The sequence below is a fragment of the Rhododendron vialii genome, chromosome 13a (genome assembly GCF_030253575.1).
Source record: "Rhododendron vialii isolate Sample 1 chromosome 13a, ASM3025357v1".
NCBI lineage: Eukaryota > Viridiplantae > Streptophyta > Magnoliopsida > Ericales > Ericaceae > Rhododendron > Rhododendron vialii.
The window spans coordinates 25,670,109-25,690,567 of NC_080569.1; the positions used below are offsets into that span (position 1 = coordinate 25,670,109).

Sequence of the window (20,459 nt, forward strand, 5' to 3'; positions counted from 1 at the left end):
AACGAGCCGAACTCGAGCCAAGTTATTCAGGCTCGAATCGAACTCGAGCCGAACCCGAGCCGAACTCATACCTTAACGAACCCAAGCCGAACTTAACAGGGTTCGGCTCGATTTGGTTCGTTTACAGCCCTAGTTATGGATGCCGTGACTTTAGTTGGGACTTTTGGAGGGATTTTTTCCCCCATTAATAGGAGTAATAATAAGGGGTGTTTCCGATGGATTGGGAAATCTTGTTGGGAGCTCGGCCCTACGTGAATTTTAGTGCGGCACATGTGCTGTGCGATCTTGGCAATCAACGATTGTGATATGTTTTTGAATTTTGATAGTTAATAAATAATCTTTTATCAGTAAAAGATTATTTTTAATTCAGACCGTTGATTAATAAAATCGATGGTTGTGCGTGTTGCAATCCCTGTAGGGCGCTCCACCCTACATGATTCATGAGTCCGTTTCCAATAGTGAATAAATTGTAAGAAGCAATTTGGGGCCAATTTTTGGGGCTGAAGCAAAGTCGGCCCCAGTAAGACCCAGAAGTGTGCTTGGGCAACCCCTTATCATAGGGCAAAAAAAAAACCTACATTGTCTACCATCGCACGCCATTTGAACTCAGATATTTGGCTTGGATGTTTTGTTATTTTTTATGCATTAATAGTGAGTGGACAATCAAGTTTGGACAATCCAAACACCGGAGTTGGCACTAGACTTAAGTAACATAACGAATGAGCAGGTGCGGGAGCACGAGTAACTTGAATTTGATATACTACATAAGTCGAACAAGTCGAGTAGTAGCATGTTCAAGCTTGGTTTGAAAGGTCAACGAGCTTCAAAAAAAAATGGTAAATTTTGATTTGTATATGTAACAAACTCATACTCCATAAAACAAGCTTTTAACAAACCATCACAAGCTTGAACTTAAGTTACATGCCAAGACATTCCAATCCCCCCACCCCCTACCATCGAATACGCGTAATCCCTGCACTAGTTGAGAAGCAAATATTGCACAACATTGTCATGTCAAGAAGCAACAATAAGCAGTCTACTAGAATTTAGAAACGCCGTTCCAATGAACTAAATCAGTGCATAATCAACTACATATTAGGAGAAACACAAGATACAACTCTTCAATTGTCAACTCTCTCACAAAATTCGTTTTGCGAGAGTAGAAATTCAAGATAGGCATACTCCGTTTGTTTCGCCCCGAAAACAAACGGAGTGTTAGTATCCTTTCCTCGTAACCAGTGAAGCCCACGACTTCGTTTGATGTGGCAACCACCACTTACAAAAGGAAGAAGTACAAACTCGGCGATAATAAGGAGAAGAACTAGCTAAAAGGCATAAGTTTCCTGGTACATTTTTTGACTAGCAGAAGATAACTACTGCATCAGGAGAGGATCGGGGAAAGCTTAAAAGCTCTTGAGCTGCTTGGAAATAATCCTCCAACCGATAATCATTTGGGTTAGTGATAACCATCTTTTGCAGCACCCTGGCATTCCTCAACAGTAATTGTATGAAAGCAAGAAAGTTGGAGTCACGACACCACCAACTACCAGCAATCTTAACATTTTTGAGATGCAGTGTCAAGCAATTGTAAGTCCACTTTTGCGCTGTCCAATATTGCTCTTCATTATAACGGCAAAGCTCCGCGAGTTCGATCTCAAAGTGCTGCAGATGAAAACACTTTAAGTTAAAACTCTACAAATATTGACACGCATATTGTCCATGTATCCGTGTCAGATGCTCTGGAGACACATGACACATTGGGAACATGGCCAGATACATATGGACACGCCACCTAGGGTGTCCAAGTACTTACATTAATTTTTAACCACAGCACACATCGGATACACGCATCTGAAATCAGACACAAGAAAGGACACAGCAGGTCCCGTATGGGCACCCCACCTCACGTGTCTGCTTACTCCATTAGACACTACGTGTGTCTCTAGTTCATGACACAACTGAGGACATGGCAGAAACCAATTCATAGTTTTAACAACTTATGCTGGGGTTAAATATAATCTTTGACCAATGAAAGGTAAAAATTGCAGGTAAACAAAATTCAACCTCGTACTAAATTGTACTTATAATCTACATAGCAAAAGGTTTAATTTTTGCAAATTATGATAGGAGTATCGGTTTTGGTTATTTTTGGAAACAATATTCCTGATTTTTTTAAGCAATCTAATATAATATACATATACACAGACACATATTTGCCAAGTCGTGTGTCCGTGTCCCCAATATTTTAAAATTGTCGTGTCCCATGTATCCTTGTCCATGCTTCTTAGAATGTAACACATATTACATTAGAAATTGAGATATAAAGAAAACAAAACTTGTTGAAATGATTCAAATGAGTACTTTGTAGGTCATTAACAAGGACATTAGGTGAAGGCAAAAACATGACAGTGACTCGGCGAGGTTGTTAAGTGAAGGTAATAACTTTCAATCTCAAGAAATGGATCATTTGTCACTTCCAATAAAGAGGTGCTCGAGACAAAGTTAAGCAGTCACCAATCTGTTATACTGCTTGGACTTATGAGATATGACAAACAAAGATATTAGACTACGAAAGAATATTTAATCAAGACAATTTTTTGTACATCTATGTGAAATAATCTGAAGAAAATACGGAAAGAGCTACGAGAAAATGAACCTCCAATAAGAAAAGGGACAAGGTCATGGCCAATCTCTCCAAATTAGGTGTACTTTTCAAAATGCTTGCTATCCCAAGGAGCACATGTTTATTGATCTGTGTATGTACTGTTAGACATTCGCATTCCAACAATGGACAACTCAAGCCTTTTGCTTCCATAATTGATAGCACCTAGAAATGATTCAAAAGGACAAGAAGAAGGTAAGACCATTAGACAGAAACAGCTTTCAAAACTTCTAATGAACTTCTGTTTAAACCAGGTTCAATCGTTTGACCCCAAAGGCCAATGCCCCAAAATCCTTTGGATATGAAAGAGGGAGGTCAAAGCTTTTGCAAAATAGGAGAAGAAGTAGAAAGAAATGAAGTGTCAGGATTCGATTACTGAGCACCTCATAGTACATTTGATCTCTCTCTCTCTCTCTCTGAGGAACAAAACTCCATATCTGTCCCACTACCCTAATTTGTTCTATGTGGAATGGACTGCTTTGTAGTTAAGGAATCAACTCAAGGCATGAAACCAATGATGGGTAAGTGATACAAGACAACATTTAAAGCCCAAAAATTCCATTAAAAAAAAAAAACTATGAACTTAAGCAATAAAAACTTCTTGGCTCTTTATGGGAGCTAGCAGGGCTAAGGGTTTATGCTATATAACCTGAGGAACTAATAAACCAGTGGAACAATGATGACTTGAAGAGCAAATGGAAATGTTCTACTTCTGTATTCTCAACTTGTAACTATGAAAATTTTTGATGCATGAAAAATCGTGTAATTCGCCACATAAACTAAGCTGTCATGCAACATCATTTTTATTGGTAAGCATCGTAAATATATGTTTGCTGGTTTCTTCTGGATGGAAATCATACTGTTTACACCCTTTTTGCACATCCGCTAGGGCCAGTGGGGAGCTGACATGTGGCGTGTAGGCCCAGCATTCATGCGGGTCAAAGTCAAGCTCAGACGAGTCAAGGTTAAGGTGATTGTACGGCCAAGATTCGTTTGCCTTAGTTGGATGTAATCCACCAAGTGTCTTGCTAAAACAACTTGAAAGCCAAATGCCTACAAATCAAGACAAAATTAAGTCCTCACTAGTCATTGTACTTCCACCAAGTGCGTGTGATATATTTTTCTGCCCAAGAACTTCTAACAACTCGACGACATGAGCACGACACCAAGCAATGAGCACGAAACTAAGCAATGATCACAAACGATGAGCGTAGCATGTCGAATTAACACTAGGTTCTATAAAAGAACATATCCTTTGAAAATTTGTCCGGGGAAACCTATCCAACTGCCAACCAAAAAAAAAAAACATGAACTTAAGCAATAAAAACTTTACAGAAGTGTTCTTGCTAAAACAACATACTCAATGAGCACGACACGCATAGCCCGTCAAGGTTACACTAGTGTGTGTGTGTGTGAATTGCACTTGTGTTCATTTTGTTGTTTGAGTGAGAGAACAAGATTTTGTCATTGTAGTCTATTCACTAGATTTACGAAAAGTCTAAGCACACATATAAATAGGGTACATATTCCACATAGATTTTTTGTGGGGCTCACCTCGGGTCCTATACAAACAATCCATGGCGTTCATTAAATGTAAAATATTTTTTCAATGGCCCCCACTAAAAATCACCTTAATCCAATATCTATAGACACTTAATCCAATCATCTAACTATTCATTATCCGAAAATCAAAATGAAAAATTAGATGATTGAATCGAGCATCTATAAGTATCAAATTGAGCTGATTTTTTGCGAAGGCCCTTAAAAAAATGTTTTACATTTTATGAACGGTTTGGATTGTTTGTATGGGACCCGATGTGGGCCCCACAAAAAATCTGTGTAAAATATGTACCTATTTATATGTGTGGGTAGCATCGTTGCAATCTAGAAGTCAGGATTTCGTCCCTACGGTCTCATTCACTCGTAGACCACGTCCCGGTCTTGGCCTAATTCCGAACTACATTCACCCCTGGCCAGGAGGTGGGCTCCCTTGTCACTTTAAGGAGAGAAAAAACAATTTGAATACCATGAATTCAATCACCAAAGAGGACTGCTGAAAGACAAACCTCAATCGCCCAAGCACCTAGCATAAGATTCTTCACATGAACAAGACTTGCAAGAAGTCCTCGTACCATATCTTGAATCCTTTCAGTATCATTAGCCCGGTCTTGCTCAGCACATACAAACTGGCAGTTGAAGACAGCATCAACCAATGATGATACGTTCATAAATCGACAGCTCCTCCCTAAACCGCCCGACATCTCCAACGATAGGAGATAAGGGGCCGAAATTTCCAACCCACTGCCAAATTCATCCCCATTACACAAAAAATCTCTCAGGATCAATTTCTTCACGCACGAATTAGTGACAGACAAACGACGAAAACCTTCGCAATGATGCAGTTCCAACATTTCCAACACAGGACTGCCCGCTAATATCTTTTCAATGACATCACTACTCAAATTCACGTAACCGATTGACAATTTCTTTAGCGAATACCAAGCAACATTTCCTTTAGGAATAACCCTACAGCATGAAAATAGCAACTCTCTGAACTTAGAATTGCCGTACAAAATCTGTGGCAACTCGTACCGTTCATCCTCATGCAAATCGAAGACGTCGGGCCAGAGCTGAAGGTGAAGCTCCTCGACGCCCTTTCCCGCTGCAAACCAAGTCCACGAATCGACGCTCGAAGCGAAGCGCGGCTCGTATTCGAAACCAACCTCGAATTTCTCGACCTTGGAGTTGGAAAACATTAGCGTTTTGTCGACAAAGGCGGTGAATTCATCACTGCTTGCAACTCTGAAATCCTCGTCGTCGGAATCATCGTCATTGAACACAGGGTAACGCAAGGGGGAACGGAAAAGCAGGGAAGGGAGGAAGGTCCAGAGGAGTTGCCAACGCTTGGACAAGACTTGGGTTCGGACGGCGTCTTCGATCGGTAAGAGGGAGAGAATGTGAACGAGCAGAGAGTCGGGACACTCGCCGATTCGGTCGACGGTGGCGGGCTCAGAGTAACTAGTAATAACTTTCCGTTTGCGGCTCATCGTCCGATTAGTCTGACAGTACCTGGTTCCGTCCTGACGGTCTCTTTTTCATCGACGGCGGCTTTTGACTTGAACCTCAGGCATTGTCGCTTTTCGTAGTCGCCGGAGAGAGCTGTGGCTTCGTCCCGACATGATTTTCGAAAGCCACGCTCTATTCTATTAGAAGAATCACACTGATAACCCCATTACTTTCTAAAATCACACTGCCACCTCCTACTTGTATAACACTTTTGTCCGGATCTGGGGTTGGTGCTGCCCCTCAAAAAAGGCAGCACCGTGTTGTCCCCCGCTAGCAAGGCCCACTTTGGTATTTATCTGATGATCAGAAATATTCACTTTGTAAACTTGTATAACTTGAGATTAACGAGTTTTAGTGGATTTGATTTAGTGTTTCGGATTCATTCTTTTCAAGATAAAAATGTTTTGATCAGACACTTATTAATTTTCAATCGAGATGACTTTTGGTACATTTGTTCTATTCGACGAACTCTACGAAATGAACATTTTCAATCATCGGAGCGAGACCGGAACGAACCGCGCTCACAAGGGATAGCACCATGCTGCCCTTTTGAGGGACAGCACCAGCCCTAGATCCCTTTAGTCCATCAATTATGGGCTTGCAATATCTCAACCCCTCTCCAATGATTCCAACTCTGCGAAAAACTAATCCAAGCATATTCAAAAGCTTTTAAGCTCAATAATAAGATAGGATATAGTATTGCAACTCCCAACTGCTAATTGCTTATAACTAACTTGACAGAATAGAAGCAAGGAATGAAATACAAACAAATTCAGCAACCCCCAATTTGAGCAGAAATCGGTAGAAGAAATGCCGAAAAAGAAACGCAACCACTGTCCCTTGCTTGTGTGATAGTTTTCTCCCTTTAGTTTGTACATTCGTATAGGTCAAAATTGACACAATATAAATTTGAGGAACGAACTTGGAAACCATCACAAAATTATAAAGAAGAATGATGCAGATAAGCCCACAAAACATCTATACTAGGTCCATATTTCATGTTATAAGCATTCCACACCGTTTCAATCCCCGCACCTAGCCCACCCCTACGATCGTATACGCATACTCCTTGCACCTGTTGAGAAGCAAATATTGCACAACATTGTCCTGTGGAGAAGCAAGAATAAGCAGTCAACTAAATTTAGGAACACATGAACTAAATTAGTGCATAATTTACACCTTCTACATAGCAGCCAGCAGCATCCGTATCATAGGTCATATATCTAGTAGTGGCTGCCGAGTCTTAGGCACTAGGAGATATACAAGATGCAACTCTTCAATTGGCAACTCTCACAAAACCCCTTTTCCTACAGTGAAGTAAAACTCTTAATCCTTATCACCCGTAAAGTCCACAGCTCTCACAGCTCTCTGTTAGATGTGGCAACCACCACTTCCGAAAAGAAAAAGTACAAACCCAGTAGTATAATAAGGAGAAGAACCAGCTAAAAGGCATCATCAGTTCACTAACAAAGTAGCAAATCTTTGTCCATTTTTTACTAGCAGAAGACAACTTCCGCATCAGGAGAGGATCTGGGAAATCTTAAAAGCTTTTGGGCTGCTTGGAAATAATCTTCCAACCGATAATCATTTGGCTTATTGATAACCATCTTTTGCAGCACCCTGGCATTCTTCAACAGAAATTGTACGAAAGCAAGAAAGTTGGAGTCACAACACCACCAACTACCAGCAATCTTAACATTTTTGAGATGCAGTGTCAAGCACTTGTAGGTCCACTCTTGTGCTGTCCAATACTGCTCTTCATTATAACTGCAAAGTTCTGCGAGTTCGACCTCAAAGTGCTGCAGATGAAAACACATTAAGTTAAAACTGTACAAACTAGAATATAAGAAGTATTGACACATAATTTGTCCGTGTATCTGTGTCTGACACTCAGGAGACACGAGAGTGTCAGACACATGACAGACTGGGAACACAGTCAGATAAATATGGACACGCCACGTACGTGTCCACCTACTTTTAACCATAGCACACACCGGATACACGGGTCTCAAATCAGACACAAGAACACAGCAGGACATGTGTGGGCACCCCACCTCACGTGTCCGATTACTCCTATTAATTTTTGACTACATCAGGCACTGGATACACACGTCTCTAGTTAGACACAAGTCACTCAACTGAGGACACGACAGATATAAATTTGCAAAATATAATTTTTGGAAACAATAATCTTTGATCAATGAAAGGTAAACATTGCAGATAAACGAAATTCAGCCTAGTTTTAAAATTGTATAATCTAAATAGCAAAAGGTATAATTTGCAAATTGTAATATCAGCTTTTGTTATTTTTGGAAACAATACTCAAATGAATAATGTTAAAGCATCCAACTCAAAACTAATTAGCAATGAGTGGAGAGGCCGCCCAGGCTCATACACTAGTTTTGAAGGTGATTATTATCTGATGTGGGACAAGCTCTAACACTCCCCCGCATGTGCGACTCTGACTCGCACGTGGTGAGGTAAACAAATGATTCAACACATACGACAACAATCAACTATTGACGACAATCAAAGGGGCAACCAACCATCAATGACATAAAGACTTGTATGAAAGCCTTCCGAACGCGTAGCTTTGATACCATGTTAAAGCATCTAACTTAACTAATTGGCAATAAGCGGAGAGGCCACCCAAAACTAATTGGCAATGAGTGGAAAGACTGCTCAGGATCATATACTAGTTTTGGAGGTGATTATTATCCTATGTGGGAAAAGCTCTAACAAACAACAACTGATTTTTATATTAGCAATATAATAAACACACACACACATATTTGCTGAGTCGTATGTCCATGTCCGCAGTATTTTAGAATTATCATGTTCCATGTGTCCGTGTTCTTTTAATGTAACACATTATTACATTAATAAAATTGAGATAGAAAGAAAACAATGCTTGTTGAAATGATTCAAATGAGTACTTCGTAGGTCATTTAAAAGGACATTAGGTGAAGGCATAAACATGAAGGCGAGATCGTTAACTAAAAATGACTTGAAATCTCGAGAAATGGACTACTTGTCACTTCCAATAAAGAGGCGCCTCAAACAAAGTTTAGCAGTCACCAAAGTTTGGTTTGGTTGGTAATCTGTCATCCTGCTTGGAATTGTTAGATATGATAAAGAAAGATGAAGTACGAAAGACTTTTTAATCAAGACACTTTTTTGTTACATCTCTGAAATAATCTGAAGAAAATACGTAAAGAGCTACGAGAAAACTCACCTCAACTGATAAAAGGGACAGGTTCATGGCCAATGTCTCCAAATTGGGTGTACTTTTCAAAATGCTTGCTACTTTTTAGCCGGTATCCAGCAAATTTTTAGTCGTTACCCAGCAACTTGGTTGCCGTTGCCCAGCAACTTCTTAGCCGTTATTCAGCAACTTTTTAGCCGTTACCCAGCATTACCCGACAACCTGGTTGCCATTACCCAGCAACTTTTTAGCCGTTACCCAGCAATTTTTTAGCCGATACCCAGCGTTACCCGACAACTTAGTTGCCATTACCCCGTAACTTTTTAGCTGTTACGCAGCAACTTGCTTGCCGTTACCAAGCAACTTTGTAGCCAACCCTTGTTATCCCAAGGAGCACATGTTTATTGATCTGTGTATGTAGTGTTAGACATTCGCATTTCAACAATGGAGAACTCAAGCCTTTTGCTTCCATAATTGATAGCACCTAAAGAAGATTTAGAAACAAGAAGAAGGTACGACCATTAGACAGATCTTAAAGCTTTCAGAACTTCTAATATAATAAAAGATGAACAACAACTTCTGTTCAAACCAGGTTCACTCGTTTGAACTCCAAAGGCATATGCCAAATAGGAGCAGAAGTAGAAAGGAATAAAGAGTCAGGATTCAATTACTAAAAACACCTAATTATCCATTTGATTTAAGTTGAAAAACTTGGACACCTTGAAGCACGAGATTCGAGTCTCGCGTGTTTACCATTTTGTTTGTAAATATTTCATATTTGATTCTATCCATGGCACATTTCTCCTTCACTATTTTTTTACAATTATTTAAGGGAATTGATTTTCATACTCCATTTTTTGATAAATACACTCCATTTCTCGTTTTTTAGTGAAAAAAATTACACATAAAAGTTTCACTAAAGAACAAAAATGGAATGCATTTATCAAAAAATGGAGAGTGAAAATCACTACCCATATTTAATAGAATAATGGATTTCCATAGATTAGAGTCCGGATCCCATGAGAAATTGAGTATTGTGTTAATTAGTTTATAAAAAAAATGTTTTATGCCCATATTCGCACCTCCTTTAAGTGGAATACTCTCTCTCTCTCTCTCTCTCTCTCTCTCTCTCTCTCTCTCTCTCTCTCTCTCTCACACACACACACACACACACACACAGATGACCAAAACTCCATATATGTCCCACCGCCTAAATTTGTTATAGGTGGAATGGGCTGCTTTGTACTCAAGGAATCAACTCAAGGTATGAAACCACTGATGGGCAAGTGCTACAAGACAACATGCATTAAAAAGAAAAAAGAAAAAAAGAAGAAGCTTTTCAGTAACTTCTTGGTGAAATCAATCAAACTTTTTAATCGGAGCTAGCCGTGCTATAGACCAAGGGTTTATACTATATATATAACCTTAGGATCTAAGAAACCCGTGGAGCACTGATGACTTGAAGAGCAAATGTAAATGTTCTACAGTACTTCAGAATTCTCGTCTTGTAACTACGAAAATTTGTGATGCATGAAAAATTGTGTAATTGGCCACGCAGATTTACATAAACTCAACTGTCATGCAACACCAGTTTTGTTGGCAAGCATCGTAAAGATGTGTTCTGCTGGTTTCTTCTAGAAAGGAAATCGATAATCATACAGTTTACACCCGTTTTTGCACATCCGCAAGGGTTTGTGGGAAGTTGACACATGGCATGTAGGCCCAGCATTCATGCGGGTCAAAGTCGAGCTCAGATGAGTCAAGGGTTGAGGGGATTGAATGGCCAAGATTCACTTGGCTTAGCATCCAAGGTTGGAGTCCCCTATTAGTTCGGCAATCCTTCCGGTACTTTTTAGGGCGGTTACTGTTCTTATGGATAGATGGCTGTGTGGCACGGTCTTCAAGAGGTGAATGTTCCATTATTCCCTATATGGTAACGGTTAGAAGGTTGTTCGAACAATGTGGAACAAGTTGAGGCCACCTAGAGAGCTGGGATTGCTGGTGCATACCGTGCATACGCCGGAATAGGAGTTGGTCCCTACTCCCTTAAAGGTAGGAATCACTCAGGACATTGACTGATTCAAAGGGCCACGTGGCAGCCATTAGTGGAGTTTGTTTCTAGATCAAAGTCTGTAAATATTTAAAGCTTTTCTTAATAAGTGGAAGTGATTCACGTAAAGTGAAGTCTCACATCGCTTTGGTACTAAAGTAATAAATATGAAATATATAAGCGGGAGGGCCCCTCACTACAATAACTAGTTTTTTGGGTTAAGTTCTACCCAAGAATATGTAATATGGAGAATATGTAATATGGTATCAACTAGGTACCATAGATGGGTGTGGTAAGTGTCTCTGGCATGCACGCTGCAGGTGCTGCCGAGTGAGCACGCTGCGCGTGAAGGAGGGTGTGAAGCAAAGTCCAACATCGTGTGGATACCAAAGTAATATGGAGTATATAAGTATGAGGGCACCCTCACTTCAATAATTAGCTTTTGAAAATAAGTTCTACCCAAGACCATGTAATAGTTCAACAACATTTGGAACGTGACATGTTTTGAAGGCCTAAGTATGCTGATTTTCAGGGAGAAACTCCTATAAATAGGGGAAATCAAGGCAAGGCCGGCAAGCCAAAGGATCCGCACATCAAGATTCAAACATCACTGGTTCATTTCAGCTTCTTAGCTTTCGAAACATTCTCCAATTCTAGCAACTCATTTTCTTTTGTTCAACCTTCTAATTTCATGACTAGTTAGCTTTCGTTTAGTTTGGTGGCTCTGGACACATTGACCATTTATTCTAAACACTTTGGTTACTTCGTTTTATCAATATAAGCGGCAGTTGTGCCAAGAGGCCTTTGGTCCAACAGCATCATGGGTGCTCTTAGGTGCTAGGAGAAAGGATGTCGGGAGTTCAACTCCTCTTCTAAGGTGCTAAAATCTAAATATACTAGAGTAACATTACTAACTTTCGGCAATCAATATATTTTTTCACATATATACATACATACACACACAGAGTTGTGTTCATTTTGTGTTGGGACTTAGCTTTCACTGATTAGTCCTAGGTCATTGTAATATCTACCTAGCGTAAGATTCTTCACATGAGCAAGACTCGCAAGAAGTCCTACTACCATATTTTGAATCCTTTCATAATCAACAGCCCTGTCTTCGTCAAATAATACCAAGTTGTAGTTGAAGACAGCATCCACCAACGATGATACGTCCATAAATCGACAACACCTTTCTAAACCGTCAGAAATCTCCATCGATACGAGATAAGGAGCCGGAATTTCCAACCTGTATTCATTGTAATCGGAAGTACACGAAAAATCTCTCAGGATCAATTTCTTCACACACGAATTAGTGACAACAAAACGAATAAAACCTTTACAATGATGTAATTCCAAAAACTCCAACACAGGACTACCCGCTAATATCCTTTCAATCACATCCTCACTCAACTCCACGTACCCAATGGACAATTTGTTTAGCGAATTCCAGGCAACATTTCCTTTGGGCGTAACCCAACACAATGAAAATCGCAATTCTTTGAACCGAGAATTGGCATACAAAAGCTGTGGCAACTCGTAAAATTCATCCGCATTCAAACGGTAGACCGCGGAGTGGAATTCCAAGCACAGCTCCTCCACGTCCTTTCCCACCGCGAATCGAGTCCATGAATTCACATTCGAAGTGAAGCGCGGCTCGTATCCGAAATCAACCCCGAATTTCTTGAGCTTGGAGCAATTAGAAAAAATAGGGTTTTGATAAAAACAAAAATAACACAACTTTTTTTTTTTTACATATTTTTGTCTTTTTTAAAAAAATTATGAGTTTCGATCAAATTTTTTTACTTTTTCGATTTTTCTTACTGAGACGAATCAATAAATTATAAAAGTTTGATCAAAACTAACGAATGCGAATTTTTTTTAATAAAGAAAAAAAAGTTACTGTTTCACTTTTTAATCCAAATCAAGCCTTAAATTTATTGATTTTGAAGGAACAAATATTTACACCTATCAGTATATATAATTTAGGCCCCGTTTCCACTAACAAAAAACACTAAAAACTTAACTCGTTTTGCCATACCGTTTTCACTAATAAAAAAGTTTCAACATTTCACCATGTCATTTTTACTAACAAAAAAAAATTGTCAACAAATACTATTTCTATTATCGTAACTCTACTCACGAACCATCGTCAATTTATTTACTATTAAAAACAACTCAATTTTTTTTAAAAACTTCTACTCCGCAACTTCCCGACCACAAAATTTACAAATTTTTCACGACGAAACACGCTAATCTCTTTCTGAAAACCTGTTTTGTAAGATGGTTGCCAAACACTCAAACCCTGCAAAAACAAGCGGCCAAACACCCTCACAATCATGTCTAGACGAAGCTACAGCCCTCCCCGGCGACAACAGATCGACTCTCCGACGAACTACGAATAGCTATAACGGCTGAGGTTCAACTCAAAGGAAGTCGATGAATGGCGGACCGTAACCCTACTTGGGACGAAAACCAGGCACTACTACTTGCGGAAGAATCGTGCCGCTCGTGCCCTAAACAGACGATGGGTCGCAGAAAGAAAATCAGACGCTTCGAGGCCGCCGCCGTCGATCGAATCAGTGAGTGTCCTGACTCTGTACTCGTTCACATTCTCTCCCTCCTATCAACCGTTGACGCCGTCAAGACCCAAGTTCTGTCCAAGCGATGGAGATTCCTCTGGACGTTCCTCCCTTCCCTCCGTTTCCGTTCTTATATGTCTGAGGATTCCGACGACGAGGATTTTGTAGCTGAAATGAATAATGAATTCGTTGCCTTCGTTGACAAGACGCTGTCTTCTTCTAACGGCAAGCTCAAGAAATTAGAGGTTGAGTTTGAATACGAGCGGCGCCTTGCTTCGAATGTCGATTGGTGGACTCGTTTCGCAGCGATAATTGGCGTCGAGGAGCTTCGCCTCCAACTCAGGCCTCTTGGCATCGAGGTCCATGACAATGAACGTTACGAGTTGCCACAGCTTCTGTATGGCAATTCTTGGTTCAAAGAATTGCATTTTTCGTGGTGTAGGGTTATTCCGAAAGGAAATGTTGCGTGGTATTTCCTAAAGAAATTGTCGATTGGAGATGTGAAGTTGAGTAATGATGTGATTGAAAGGATATTAGCGGGTAGTCCTGTGTTGGAGACATTGGAATTGCATTTCTGTGAAGGTTTTAGTCGTTTGGCTGTCACTAATTCGTGCTTGAAGAAATTGATCCTGAGAGTTTGTTTGGATGGAAATGACAGTGAGTTGGAAATTTTGGCTCCTTATCTACTATCGCTTGATATATCTGGCTGTTTCTGGAGGAGTTGTCGATTTATGAACGTATCATCGTTGGTTGATGCTGTCTTCAACTGCAGCTTTGCATTTCTTGAGGGAGATCGGGCTAATGATTACGAAAGGTGTCAAAATCTTGTAGGAGGACTTCTTGCAAGTCTTCTCCATGTGAAGAATCTTACGCTAGGTACTTGGGCACTTGAGGTTTGTATTTCCGCGGCCCTCCTCTTTTGCTATTGAAGTCTCTATAGGAGTATAAGGTGCTATAATTGCGTTTCCTTTCAAGAAGAAACCAGCGATACCTGTATCTATGGTGCTTGCCAATTAAACTGGTGTTGCATGTAATTCTCCATCGCGAATTGCACATGTTGTTATGCATAAAATAATTCCATTGTTACTGGAAAGACGAGAATTGAAGCAGAACATTTTGATTTGCTCTTCAAGTCATCAATGGTCTATAGGTTTCTTATATTCTAAGGTGATAGCATACACCAAGATGCCGCTGAAAAGGGTTATTTTAGCTGTAAATGGTGTCTTGTATCACTTGGATTCATACCTAGAGCTGAATGCTCAAGTACATAGCAACTCATTCTACTTATTACAAATTTAGGGCAGTGGGACATATAATGATCACATCGCCCACCTGTGGTTTTGGAATAAAGTGCAACTCCTAACTCCGTTAACGGCAGAAGTAAAAGACCATGCTACACTTTCTTAGAGTATCTCAAACACGGCAACACCCCCAAGCGGTTCTTAGGCAAATCGGAAAACCCATCTTTTTTCTAATTGACAAGAACTCATCTTCTCTCGGTCTCTCTACAAATCGGAAAACTCATCAGCCGATTCCTGCCATCCAAAACAACCAACAAACCAATTGATAACCCACAAACCAAAAATTGAAAACTGACGGCAAACCCACAAACTCAAAACCATACGAACGTACGATTTTTTCGCCATCATCAAGCTCGTTTTCTGCAGTACCCGAGCTCAATTTTACCGTCGCACAGTTCGATTCCGCCGTCGTGGAGTTCTATTGTGCTGTATTTGTCGTCGGCAAGTTTGAAGCTGGGTTTCTCGTGGAGTCCGTGAGCTGGAGTTGGTGGGTAGGGGAGACGAGAGACCAGTGCTATGTTGGGATGCTAGGGTAGTGGGTGCCCAAATATTATGGGTTTTGATTGTGGACAATTACGTGGAGTGAGTTTTGATGTGAGGAAGATGGAATTAACCGATTGCTGGGTGGGGAACAAGTTGGATATGGGCCGATGGTGAAGGGGCAGGGGGCGACAATGGTTTTGTTGGTGGGGAGAGGAAACGGCCACCATTGTTTGGTATGGAGAAGTGGATTGGGTAGGGTTAGTTTTCAGCATTGTTTTGGAGAAGGGTAATGTCGTCTTCTCTCATTGAAAGTCAACTTTATTTAATTTTTTTGTTCATGACAAGTCTCATAACTAGCGCGTGTCTTGCACTTTCCGTTAGTTTGGATGAAAAAGCTAATGGTAGCACTTTGCTCCAAAACCATAGGGAGCCGAATTGGTCATTAGTAAAATTCAGGGCCGCCAAACGAACAAACCTCAGGGAGTTAATCCGTACTTTGCCCAACTTTTGAAAGCTGGAAGATCTGTCAAATATCCTAATGGGCTTGTCCTCTTTTTGTCCTTCTCAATCTTTTTCAGGTGTTATCAATTATGGAAGCAAAAGGCTTGAGTTCTCCAATGTTCAATTGCAAATGTTTAACATTTGATACAGAGATAGATAAATATGTCCTCCCTGGGATAGCAAATGTGTTGAAAAGTACACCTAATGTGGAAGCATTGATCATGACCTGCACCTTTTCCTCATTGCGGGTGCGTTTTCTTGGAGCCTTTTCCATATTTTCTTTGGATCATTTCACAAAGATGTGCAAAGAAAGTTCTTGATTACAATGGTTAGATACTCTTTTGTAATCTTTCTTAGTCCTATCTGATAATTCCAAGCAGTATAAGTTGTATAACTGATCGGTCGCTTCTAAACTTTGTTTGTGGTGCCTCTCTATTAGTAGTCAGTGAAGTGACAAATGAACCATTTCTGGAGATTGCAAGTCATTACCTTGAATTAATAACTTCCCTGTCATGTTTATGCCTTTTCCTAATATCCATGTAAATGACCTATTGAATACTCATTTGAATCATTTCAACCAACATTGTTGAAATCCACAAATAGACACTGCAGTGGGAACTTTGGACCTGACTCAAACCCAACATGAAGTTAGAGAGTTTGGGTCTCTACTTTTTTTTTACACGAACACCAATATGACAGGATCTGACCACTCAAAAATTAAACGGGACGAATACCGGTTGGACTAGCGTAGCTCGAGAAGGACGTGAGTAATTTTCTAATATTTTGCGTTGACCTGTTAACTCGGGTGAAATGACATGATAAGACATTATGCCTTTTATTTTAGTAATAGTTTTGTAGTTTGTGTTAGAATATTGAGTAGTTACTATGAGCCTTGTATCATGTTATCACTTAATATAAATAACAAGTCTTCGTGTTAGGGTTAGGGTTAATCTACACCCTAAACACTCTTTTCATAAACAACATGGTATTAGAGCCTAACCCTAACCCTAACCCTAACCCGCTACCTTATCCACCACCATAGCCACTGCAGTCATTTGTCATTCACCACCGTAGCCGCCGCCGCTGCTGTCTGCCATCAACCACCATAGCTGAAAAACCTTTAACCCTAACAGATCGACCTCCCTATACCACTCGCCATTCCTTAACCCTAACCCAGACAATTGCCGACCCTCGAACCCCTAGTTTTTACCCTTGCGACACTCGAAAACCCCTACAAACCGTCCTCATATGCTCAAAATCCTAAAAACCCTAACCCAGTGTTCGAAGTCCCCCAAAATCGCAAACCCTTAGTTGAAATCCTCTAAAATTCATGACCCAGTGCTGGAACAACCCCGAAATCACTAATCCAGTGCTAAAAAAACCCTTAAAAACCCCAACCCAGCCCTCAGAATCACAAAGTCTTTCATTGGCTCATCTAACCACGTTATAATCCCCTAGTAGAACCCAGGGAGAGGCACCAATACAAGAAGAAATAAACCTTCAGTCCTGCCAAAGGCTTCTCCTATCCACAAAACCATTCATACCATACACTACAGAAACATAAAACCTCTGCTGAGGATGCAAGAACTCCACCTTCGCAGTAATCAACTGAGAAGATCCCACCCAAGAATGATTCTAGCAACCTTGTCATTCCCCCTATTGTGAACAGCATATTGAGAGAGGAGGGAAAACAATGCCTAACAGTTAACATCAAAAAATTCTTTACGAACTTTAGATTCCACAACACCAAACATACAAAGCTTATGAAACTTAATGAAAGAGAGTGCCTCCTTCTGCTTTGAGGGGTTATTGAGGCCCCTTATATCCACACACCTATTTTATTCATTTGAAGGGTTTAACCTACCTACCCCCACCCTTAGTTCTACCACCCTTAGGAGTAGAAACAGTAACAATTGCAGAAATGGAAGCGCCTGAGACAATAGGTTCACCCTCATCTTCTGCACCAACATCCAGCAATGAAGAAAGCAAACTTATTCCCAACACATTTTGGCTTCCTGGCCTCTCACCTACACTAGAGGCAGGCACTCTTCTACTCCTTTTTCCTTGCCCAAAGTAGACATAGCACCATTAGAGTAGCCTTCACCCTTCTCAGAAATAATCAGCTGGTCACCCATTGGAATACCACCATCCCTAACTGACTAGAATGCTCAGCTTGACCCACCCCAGAAGCTTCCTTAGTTACAGAAACACTCACAACCCAGATCCCTGAACTCCTCAGCATCTGGTAGTTTTGGTATGCCTTGAGAGATTCCATCAATAGTACCAGGACAGCCACCACATGCCCACCAGAAGCATTCTGTTGAATCAGATTCTTAACAATTGGAATCTGTACACCAGAATGGGGCCTTGCCACTACCACTATCTTGGACAGTCCCAACCCCTTGTACAAGAGCTGCCACTTCAATTTTCTTGGGACAAACTTTATCCACATGACCAAACCTATTACACACCTGAAATTTTAGAGGTTTCCAAGGATATCGAATGCCCACATGAGCAACATCCCCATTCTAAAATCGCACTTCAACAGATTCAGGCATGGTGGAATTCACATCCACCGCCACACATGTATTAGCATAGTTCAGCCGCTTACCAGATTCTGTAAGTTTATCACCATAGAGGGGCTTTCCAACAGAGCTAGCCACATAACCCCTTAGCAGTCCAGAGCTCAAGGGGAACATTGTAAAAGTGTACCCAAAGAGGAATTTTCGTGATCTCCTCCTTTTCCAGCTTCTTATGAGGATGCCAGCGCTTAAGCATCATTGCCCACAGAAAACCAAGGCCCAGACTCCAAAAGTTTCTGTAGCCCACCCTCCTGATTGAACAGGAAGAAGAAGAAACCTTCATTATTATATCATATTTATGGGTGTTGTTTTATTATTTTAGATCATACAAGGTACAGTTATCTATTTTGATATTGACATCTAGTTGAGGCTTAAGGCAATTTTCAATGTCAATTGTTGGTTAATTTGTTAGGTTGATTTGTAATTTATATGATTATGATAGCATTCACAATGCATTCATTTTTCTTATTGGTTTATCCGATTGTGTGTGTGTGTGTTACATTTTTACACGTGTAATTTATGAATTTGGTTTAAAGAATTTAACTAAAAGGGTTAACAGTGTCAACCCTTACACGACACACTTTTAAATAGGTCGGTTTAGTGTCAAGATATAAGACACGCTCAAGTTAACAGGTTTTTTGACATGAAGTCACGAACCTCCGAAGGATACAACTCGAAGTCTCGCACACGATAGAACAAATATATATTGATTCAAGTGGGCTTCAAACTATATTGATCAGTGCCGCAAAAGCTAGTATATATATACACAATATATTGTTAAACAATTGTCGTTCATACAAATATTGTTTTGAAAAATAACCAAAACTGATGTTATAATTTGCAAATTATACCTTTTGCTATTTAGATACTACAATTTTAAAATTAGGCTTAGTTTTGTTTATCTGCAATTTTTACCTTTCATTGAGCGAAGAATATAGTTTAATCTAATACGCGATGGTTAAAATTTTAGAAAAGTAATCTAATACGCGATGTGGCATGTCCATGCATGTCCTGTCGCGTCCTCACTTCTGTCTACTTGAGACACGTGTATCCGTATGTGCTGTGGCTGACAACTAATTAAAGGAATCGGACATGCTAGGTGGCATGTCCTGCCATGTTCTCACTGTGTCACGTGTCTCCAGAGTGTCCAACACGGATATTGAGACAATTATTTATGTCAATACTTCCTGGATAGTATTATGTGGCTTAATGTGTTTTCATCTGCAGCGCTTTGGGTTCAGACTCGCGGAACTTTGCAATTACAATGGAGAGCATTATTGGACATCACAAAAGTGGAATTACAAGTGCTTGACGCCGCATCTAAAAAGTGTTTCAGTTGCTGAACGTTTAATGATTTATTGTTGTGACTCCAACTTTTTTTCTTTCATACAATTTCTGTTGAGGAATGCAAGAGTGCTGCAAAAGATGGTTATCAGTAAGCCGCAGAAGAAATATTTCAAAGCAGCTCAAAAGCTTTTAAGCTTTCCCAGATCGTCTCCTGATGCAGTAGTTATCTTCTATTAATAAGAAAATGGACGAAGAGCCCCTATGTTGTGATTCTTTCAATTAGGTACACATAGGTAGGACCCTCCATTCTGATTGGTACCACTCTGTCAGTAAAACTGGTGCCTTTTAATTTGTCTACTTCTTGTAAATACTGGGTTTGCACTTTTTCTTTTACGAACTGGTGGTTGCCACATCTTACATATTGCAGGCATAGCGGATCATAAGGTAAGGATTCTAATAGTAGTTTTTATTTCAATGTAGGAGAAGGGGTTGTGTGAGTTGCCAATTGAAAAGAGTTGTTCTTTTAGTTCTACTTATGCCTATGCTGCAGCTGCAGCTGCAGCTACTTAGTGTGTAGAAGTAACATGTAATTCTGTTGTTGCTGCTAGTTGTTGACTATGCTCTGGTTTAGTTCATTTGTTTCCAGTAGACTGCTTGTTCTTGCGCTGATTTAGTCATTTATTTCTAGTAGACTGCTTGTTCTCGACATGACAATGTTGTGCAATATTTGCTTCTCATCTGGT

At 40.2% G+C, this 20,459-nt stretch overlaps 3 protein-coding genes across 4 annotated transcripts; 1 reads left to right on the top strand and 2 right to left on the bottom strand.

The window, feature by feature from the left end:
* Positions 1 to 1,039: 1,039 nt before the first annotated feature.
* On the bottom strand, positions 1,040 to 5,899 carry LOC131314409 (putative F-box protein At1g49610). 2 transcript variants are annotated; one of them, XM_058343009.1, is made up of 3 exons: positions 4,729 to 5,898; positions 2,657 to 2,827; positions 1,040 to 1,662 (listed from the first exon to the last, which is right to left on the bottom strand). In XM_058343009.1, the coding sequence occupies exons 1-3, from the start codon at positions 5,707 to 5,709 to the stop codon at positions 1,360 to 1,362; spliced, it is 1,455 nt and encodes a 484-aa protein (XP_058198992.1). In that variant the 5' UTR covers positions 5,710 to 5,898; the 3' UTR covers positions 1,040 to 1,359. The 2 variants fall into 2 exon arrangements, with proteins under 2 accessions (XP_058198992.1, XP_058198994.1); XM_058343011.1 differs by lacking the exon at positions 1,040 to 1,662 and adding an exon at positions 2,211 to 2,526 and having other exon boundaries at positions 4,729 to 5,899.
* Positions 5,900 to 11,973: 6,074 nt separating this feature from the next.
* On the bottom strand, positions 11,974 to 13,321 carry LOC131314048 (F-box/LRR-repeat protein At3g03360-like). The gene is made up of 2 exons (XM_058342544.1): positions 13,211 to 13,321; positions 11,974 to 12,669 (listed from the first exon to the last, which is right to left on the bottom strand). Exons 1-2 carry the CDS (start codon positions 13,319 to 13,321, stop codon positions 11,974 to 11,976), a joined length of 807 nt encoding a protein of 268 aa, XP_058198527.1.
* On the top strand, positions 13,224 to 20,362 carry LOC131313767 (putative F-box protein At1g49610). Its single transcript, XM_058342272.1, has 3 exons — positions 13,224 to 14,455; positions 15,925 to 16,095; positions 19,657 to 20,362. Exons 1-3 carry the CDS (start codon positions 13,424 to 13,426, stop codon positions 19,951 to 19,953), a joined length of 1,500 nt encoding a protein of 499 aa, XP_058198255.1. The 5' UTR covers positions 13,224 to 13,423; the 3' UTR covers positions 19,954 to 20,362.
* Positions 20,363 to 20,459: the final 97 nt, after the last annotated feature.

Bases quoted from the DNA above. Each gene is read 5' to 3' on its own strand.
- LOC131313767 (XM_058342272.1), top strand. From the start codon at position 13,424: ATGGCGGACCGTAACCCTACTTGGGACGAAAACCAGGCACTACTACTT. The intron at 14,456-15,924 runs GTTTGTATTTCC...AATCTTTTTCAG, and splicing joins TAGGTACTTGGGCACTTGAG to GTGTTATCAATTATGGAAGC. The intron at 16,096-19,656 runs GTGCGTTTTCTT...TTTCATCTGCAG, and splicing joins GCACCTTTTCCTCATTGCGG to CGCTTTGGGTTCAGACTCGC.
- LOC131314409 (XM_058343009.1), bottom strand. From the start codon at position 5,709: ATGAGCCGCAAACGGAAAGTTATTACTAGTTACTCTGAGCCCGCCACC. The intron at 2,828-4,728 runs GTTTGTCTTTCA...AATCATTTCTAG, and splicing joins TAGGTGCTTGGGCGATTGAG to GTGCTATCAATTATGGAAGC. The intron at 1,663-2,656 runs GTTCATTTTCTC...TTTCATCTGCAG, and splicing joins TGTCCCTTTTCTTATTGGAG to CACTTTGAGATCGAACTCGC.
- LOC131314048 (XM_058342544.1), bottom strand. From the start codon at position 13,321: ATGATTGTGAGGGTGTTTGGCCGCTTGTTTTTGCAGGGTTTGAGTGTT. The intron at 12,670-13,210 runs GTAAATTTTGTG...AATTGCTCCAAG, and splicing joins TGTTTCGTCGTGAAAAATTT to CTCAAGAAATTCGGGGTTGA.